General features: G+C 35.4%; 1 protein-coding gene across 3 annotated transcripts in view; it reads right to left on the bottom strand.

Moving 5' to 3' along the window:
- Positions 1–6,268, bottom strand: part of LOC107750700 (AN1-type zinc finger protein 5-like) — a 10,052-nt gene extending 3,784 nt beyond the window's left edge. The window contains exons 1-6 of one of the 3 annotated variants that reach the window (XM_016566227.1): positions 6,086–6,268; positions 4,208–4,408; positions 3,993–4,098; positions 3,728–3,855; positions 388–495; positions 241–271 (exon numbers count right to left, since the gene is read on the bottom strand). In XM_016566227.1, coding sequence (XP_016421713.1) covers positions 241–271; positions 388–495; positions 3,728–3,855; positions 3,993–4,098; positions 4,208–4,408; positions 6,086–6,233 — 722 coding nt within the window. In that variant the 5' untranslated portion in view covers positions 6,234–6,268. The remainder of the gene's footprint in view (positions 1–240; positions 272–387; positions 496–3,727; positions 3,856–3,992; positions 4,099–4,207; positions 4,409–6,085) is intronic. The other 2 variants (XM_016566213.1, XM_016566220.1) reach the window with 2 other exon arrangements.
- Between the last annotated feature and the right edge of the window lie 1,221 nt (positions 6,269–7,489).

Below are 7,489 nucleotides of genomic sequence, written 5' to 3' on the forward strand. Positions count from 1 at the left end.
TATATATATAAAATGTAACTTATTTCTTTGATGGCAAAGCTGAATTTTCAGCAACCATTACTCCAGTCTTCAATGTCACATGATCATTCAGAAATCAATTCAATGTGCTGATTTGGTGCTCAAGAAACATTTCTTATTATTATCAATATGTTTGCATGGATGCAAATATTTTATATGTGTGAACATAGGAAATGGTAATAAGACTGTACAAAAGTGAATATTTGAGCTGGAATACAAAACCTAGAAGGAGACCATCTGCTGACTCTCTCAACTAAAAAGGAAAATAAACAGATTTGCAGTAAAGCTGTATACTGTAAGATTTGAAGTCTGCTAAAAGTGTGTCCCAGCCCTCATTCAAGAACAAAAAGCTCTTCCCTTGGTTCTTACCCGTGAGGCCAACTTTTTTCCTACAAGCGAAGCATCGATTCTTCTTTTTGTTCTTGTCAGGAGTCTGATCTCCATCTGAAGAAGCCTGTGCAGCTTCCCCTACTGGCCCTGTGATTACAGACATGGTCAGCCTTTGAAAACTCATTTCTAAAACACAAACTTCCAAGCTTCTGAGGCTACATGATACTCTGACACTCAGATCAATGATTTAATGAATCATCAGTATTCATGTCTTCGCATAAAGAGAACTGAATGGAGGTCTTTTGTTTGGAGTTGTTCAAGTTTTGTTTCTTCTTTCAAAGGGGTCATGAACTGCATTTTTTTTTTTTTTTTTATATAACGTTCTCTGAGGTTCACTTATAATGTTAGTGTGATTTTACATTAAAAAAAACATCATAATTTAGAGGTAATGGGCTATTTTCTATCCTGTTTTTGAGCCTCTCTGCAGAAGAGGTCTGTTTTTATAGGCGGGGCACATTCAAGACTCGCAAGTGAACGCCCACTGCTATGAATGAATGACTAACAGTTTCGCTTATTAAAATAACAGATGGACCCTGCTGTGACGCAGTCTGAATGCAACATGTGTCATTTGGGTTAAAAACTTATAAATACTCAGTATATATCAAACGGTCTGGAACAGGCAATGAAATAGTGGTAAAAACACGTTTACTCACACTTATGTGTTGCGACATTACTGTTGGATCCACTCTAGTCAGACTCAGCACTGCATCATCATTTACTTTCAGTCTCTCTGAAAAGCCTGCATCATACTGTCTTGTTGCAAATCCGTAGCAAATTAAAGCAAACAAACAAACAAACAGCGTTTCACTGACACGATCTGGAGCTCTTTGCTAATTTTACTCTGTTTTTACACCGGACGCGAGTGGCGCAACGCGACTATAGACAACAGAACCCCTTATAATCGGCGATTCTGTCTACACTGGATGCTGGATGATAACTGGATGCTTGTTGGATGCAAGCAGCGATGATGGGCCCAAGCCAGCGCAACCGCCACCCTGGTGGCATCAGGAAAACAGTGCACAGCGGGCACATGCATTTACAGTAACCCTCTGGCAGTCTGGTTTTAAGGGATACAGCAATAAAAGGGTTACACTATAACATCAAGAGTGTGAAACACACACACACACACACAGAAAACAATATATAAAACTTTGGTAACACTTTATAATAAGGTTTCATTTGTTAACATTCATTAACTATATTAGTTAACATGAACAATAATTATATAGCATTTATTAATGTTAGTTAATATTAAGTTCAAAACTTACTGATAAATTAAAATTTAAAGTTGTATGTTAACATTAGTTAATGTACTATGAATTAACATGAACATTTTTATTAAGTAACATTAAAAGAGATTAATAAATGCTGTAAAAAATATATTGTTTATTGTTAGTTCATGTTAGTTAATGCATTAACAAATGTTAACAAATGAGACCTTATTGTAAAGTGTTACCAAAACTTTTTAGAATCTATAAGGATTTTTTTAAAGATTTTAATTATCTATAAGCATTTGTGAAATAATTATATAAAACTATATTACCAGTACAGTACATATTAACTTATTTTAGGTATTTGTATGTCATTCTAACTATTTGAACTGAGCAGTAAAGAATCAGGCTTAAAAGATTTCTTATCCAATGACAACCATAGTATTACATAGTGTTAATGTTGTCAGCTATTTTCATTTTAGTCTTAGTCCCGGGCTAAAATGTCCTTGTTAGTTTTTATCATATTTAGTCAACCTTATCCTATTTAGTTTTAGTCAAGTTTTAGTCGACTAAAAGTCTCAACATTTTAGTCTAGTTTTAGTTCAAGAAAATGTAAAGTATTTTAGTCTAGTTTTAGTAAATGAAAACTTGACATTTTAGCAATAAGATTATTATTAATTAACCGTACAGCAGTATTAATTTTGGCAGCCATTTTTAATTTAGTCTTAGTCTTACTCAAATGTACATTTTAGTTATCATATTTAGACAAACTTGTCCTGTTTTTGTTTATTCAATGAAATGTATTAGCATTTTAGTCAAGTTGTTTAGTCAATTAAATATTAGTCACATTTTCATCATTCTGTATAATGGTTAATCTGATAAAAAATGATTTTTTTCTCAAAATTATAATCGTAATGATTGTTGTAATTTGAGAAATTTACTTTTGCATTTCAGGTAGGCCTATTGCACTTTCTCCAGTAAGCACAAATCAATAGAATGTGGACACATACATGGTGTATTTTACCTCATCTAGTGTACTGATTTATTATAGGCTTTTTATTATATACAGTGGGTACGGAAAGTATTCAGACCCCCTTAAATTTTTCACTCTTTGTTATCGCATGGTTGCCAGATTGCTTAAAATAAGCAAAACACACCAGGCAGAAAATGTATGAATTTAACAGCGAAGCTCTGATTCGGGGATTAGAACTCTTGATATCTGGCAACCGCACTCATGAAAGCTCACGTAGTAGAGGCGTGTAGAGCAGTCTGCAATAACATTTTGTCTCGTTTTTTGACGAAAATAAAAAGAGGTTTTTGGTAAAGTTTTTATCTCGTCTTATTTCTTCAACGAAATTGTATGTTGATATAGTCTTAGTTATCGTTTATTGACCTTATTGTCGTTTCGTCTTCGTCATGGGAAAAAAGCTCGCCAACGAACATTTTTCGTCATAGTCTTCGTTAAAGAAATTAACACTAGTATTACAGCCTTCATCTGTCAGCTGAAATGACTGAGTTTTACATTTTTTTGTTGGCCCCTGAGCATTATAAATTTATGAAACTAAGCATGTTTCCTAAGAATGACTTGTTCTTCATATGTAAAAAGTTTTAAAGAGTTTGGATAATGCACTTTAAAGATATAAGAAAATTACTGTTATTTTTTTACTGTTACTTTAATAAATCGCCATCGAAACACCATTCAAGGTATCCAAAATCCGTTTACAATTTAGCATCTTCAGTATCTTGACATCATGTTGACAAAATTCGGTGTGAATTGCATAATTCTCCTAGGATGAATATGCATAAAATTTCTACTAACAACTGGTTTAATATTAGAATATTCTGCCAATTTTTCTTTAATTTGTTGGTTATTCCATGTCTCACTAAATGGAATCAATATACTATGTATGCAATGGTTTAACGAGGAAAAATTACAATATAAATTATTTGAAAAGCATTTTGTAAAATTATTAATTTGAGTAATTTTATTTTAAAGTTTATTTCATTTCAAGGAACAAAACTACTTTATGATTTTAGTTTTACTTAACTATAATACCCCTGAAGGTAATTTTGTACAATGTGCATGTATAAGACAGAACACAGCAGACCTGTGCTTTTAGGCGAGCCCTCCTCCTCTTCCTCCTCCACTTCTGCTCTGTCTGAATCAGTGGTTGGCGTGTCCTGTGAGATGCTCATAGCAGTCATCTGCTGGGTTACTGGACTGGGCGAACTACTGCATAAACACAATACAACCGAATACAGGAGTTATTTGATATAATTCCTTTCCTTCCTATACCATCACAAGCTGTTTTGCACTTGTAGTTTATACCAACTGAAGCATGAACAGTCTCAGATTTATAAAGTCCTTCTTACCTAGACTTGCGCTCTTCAGGTGGGGTAACGGCTTCCATAGTGGGTACAGGGGTGGACTCCACCGTTACCGCAGATGCCCCTAGGGAACCTACAGGAGATGTGGCACCTGGAAGAAACGAACAGAAACCTAATCATGAACTCTGCTTAATCTCAAAACTGAGTGAGCCCATTTAATTCCTAATGCAACAGGTACACGTGATCTCCTAGAATCCTACCTTTCTCACCTGGGGGACTGTTTCTCCCCCCTCCTTGTTGTCTCTGCAGATGTTCCTTGTAGCAGATAGAGCACATTCCATTGGTGCGAGGGTTACCATAGAAACCACATCCCATAGTGCAAAGCATTGGCACCTGCGTCTGATTTGTCTCCTGAGCCATGCTGTTTGAAAAGGGGGTAAGGGGGACGGGAGAGGGCGATCCTAGAAACGGAGTCTAAGAATTAGTATTTCAAAAGCATAATTTATCATGAAGTGGCAAACAAGGCCTGATATAAAAGGAAATGATGTCTAAAAATTGTCAATATTTACTCACCGTGATTTCATTTCTGATCCATGAGACATTTTTTTTTCTATGAAACAAATTAACTTCACATAGATCTCTTCCATAAAACCTTGTATCCATTGACAATCAAGCTCCAAAAAAAGACAAAACAAAGCCTATAAAAGTACCATAAATGTTATACAACTCATGTGCTATATTACAAGTCTTCTGAAGCCATGTGATAGCTTTGTGTGAATACAGCATGTGAGTCATATTAGACAATTGTGGTGCTTTTTTGTCCTTTCTGTGGCTTGATAGCCCATGGTCACTGTGAACTGTTGTTGTATGGAAAAATAATTAATGTGAAGATGTGAAAACTATTTTTGTGTTCCATGGAAGAAAAAAAACAGCACCCAGGTTTGGAATGACATGAGGGTGAATAAACAATGACTATTTTTCATTGTTGAGCAAACTATTCGGTTACATTTTAAGTTGTCCTTGTTGCACTGTTACTATACAAATAAATACGGAGCAATACTAAGCAACATGTAATTGCTATAGGTTTGGTTTAGGGTTAGTTGCATATAATTATGCATAATTTACAGTTTGTATTGTAAACACACGAAACGTGTAACAAGGACACTTTAAAATAAAGTTTTACCAACTATTTCTTTAAAAACACATTAAAACTATAAATGCATAATTGCTATATCATAACACATGCCAGACATCGTTAAAATGAAACTAAATGCATCAAATTTAATCTATTGTGCTCTACCCTTGACTTTGCTGAAAAGTTTTGAAAATAATACCCTTTTCTATGTTGTTCATTTACTCTTAACATGGCTATATAGAATAATAGATTTGTACACACTAAACAGGAAGAGAAAAGTAGAGACTAAAAGTTTATCAATGAAACTGGTGAAACTGTTTAATGTTGTTAGATTCCCGTTACAGTGAGCAAAAACCCAACTTTAAACCATTTGCCTTATTTGTTGGTGACCCTGCTGGAGGCTGACAATATGCTGCACGAAAACAAAAGTTCCTTTGTTCGCGTTTTGTTTCTCAAACAAGCGAAGAATGATCCAGGTTACTGAAACTTAAACAGTCTGCTGATCAAATGACGATTACAATCTGGCAACAGTTGCGCTTCAATTCGAATAAAATAGAGCCAGTAAGTGTTTAACGCTTAAATGAACGTTTATCTTAACTATCTCAATGACAGATTACCAAGAAAACGGGGAATAAATAGGGTTATTCTGGAGCATGTCCAGGAAAAATCAGCTGAGAGTGGCTCCGCAATTGGAAAAACATTTCGTCTTTGACCCGAGTATCGCGACAAACAACAAATCGACTTGGTATCAGCGTCAAAGCGACACAGAAAGCGAATGTTTTCCTTCCAAAGTAGTTAATATTACGTACAGCTGACCGTGTTAAAATCGCTGACCAGATGAAAGTCATTTTGTTTGTGATACTCAAGTAGCCAGGCTAACGCGCTAGCTCTGCTAACGGCTAGCTGACGTGATGGCACGCACACAAAACGGACAGCTGGGACCCCGAGACCGTCCCACAAACACGTGTAGTGGCTTAAAACCTCCGTTAGCTCGAATATTTACCCGTATTTTCGTGTGATTGAGGAGAAATCGACGACCTTGATCCACAGAAACCTTGACAGGGTAGGTTCCTGCTATGCGCGTGCGGCCTGCTTCTCTCAGCGTCATCCGAAACAACGGGCATGACGTCACCCGTAGCGCAACAATTCATCTTTTGGCCATCATCGAAACTTCATCACACTTCCCCCTAGTCCAGTCCAGTTCACACCAACAACACTGCAATGTATTTAGATAACATGCAGTTTATTTGGTTTAAGAAAACATTGGTTTGAGTGCCACAGTTGTATTGTTTTCAGAGTTGTTTAAATTAAAAAGATGTAAGAAGATATTTTAGGGAGGGCAAATTGGTAATGTGCAAGTTATAGGAATGTGAACGCTTTCATTTTCAAGTTCAGTGTCAAAGCTTCCTACTTCAGCTCCTTTTTGTGAATTATTCCTTCAACTGCATCCACATGTTGCTGTAATATTATATCAACAGTATGTGTGTTATTTATGTGTGAATGATTTATGAACAAACCCCTCAATAAAAACCTCCAGAATAAAACTGGAAGGTTTGTGAAGGGGAGATTTCTGGCTCAGTGCATGAGAAAAGAACACTCATTTTGAGAAAACAGCCTTTAAAGGTCCCCTGAAACTTTTTTTTTTTTTTTTATTAAATACACATTCTGAATACAACAAACCGGCATTAATTAGTATACAAAAAAGATTCTGGTATGGAAGGCTCAACACAATAGAATCATACTAAGCTCCAGACAACTGAGAAGGAAGCGGATACCACCCAATTTGCGAAACAAAGCTGAAGGCACTGCATACCAAAAGCTCTCAATATTACCTAAAAACATTTGAAGCCACTTAAGTTTTAACACAGTATTCATACTCTCAAATTCAATTACATTCAGACCACCTTCTTCGTACCCTTTGATAATATCAGATTTTCTAATATAATGAGTTTTGTGCCTCCAAATAAAGTCATACATTTTTTTGAGACTTGTTTTTATAATAACTGAAGAGGGAGCTAAAGAAAAAGCTGGATAGATCAGTCTAGATAGATATTCAACTTTAGATAGAAGAATTCTCCCGAAAATAGACACATCTCTCTGTAACCAGCTATTCAAGATACCATTGGCTTTTTGTATTTTATTTTCAAAATTTTCTTTCATACTAATCTTCAAATCTTTGGAAATAGAAATGCCTAGATATTTCACCGTCTCTTTAACTGGAATGTTATACAAGGACAAATCTTGAATGGGGTGTAGGGCCAAAAGTTCACATTTGTTTAGATTTAATTGAAGGCCTGAAGCTTTACAAAAGGAATTGATTAGAGAGATAGCCAGAGGAATTTGCTCTTTGTTTTGTAAAAATAATGTCGTATCATCTGCTAGCTGACTGATTGTTAAGGTTTTCCCA

Source organism: Sinocyclocheilus rhinocerous, unplaced genomic scaffold (genome assembly GCF_001515625.1).
Source record: "Sinocyclocheilus rhinocerous isolate Xijiao unplaced genomic scaffold, SAMN03320098_v1.1 scaffold2267, whole genome shotgun sequence".
NCBI classification, from domain to species: Eukaryota; Metazoa; Chordata; class Actinopteri; order Cypriniformes; family Cyprinidae; genus Sinocyclocheilus; species Sinocyclocheilus rhinocerous.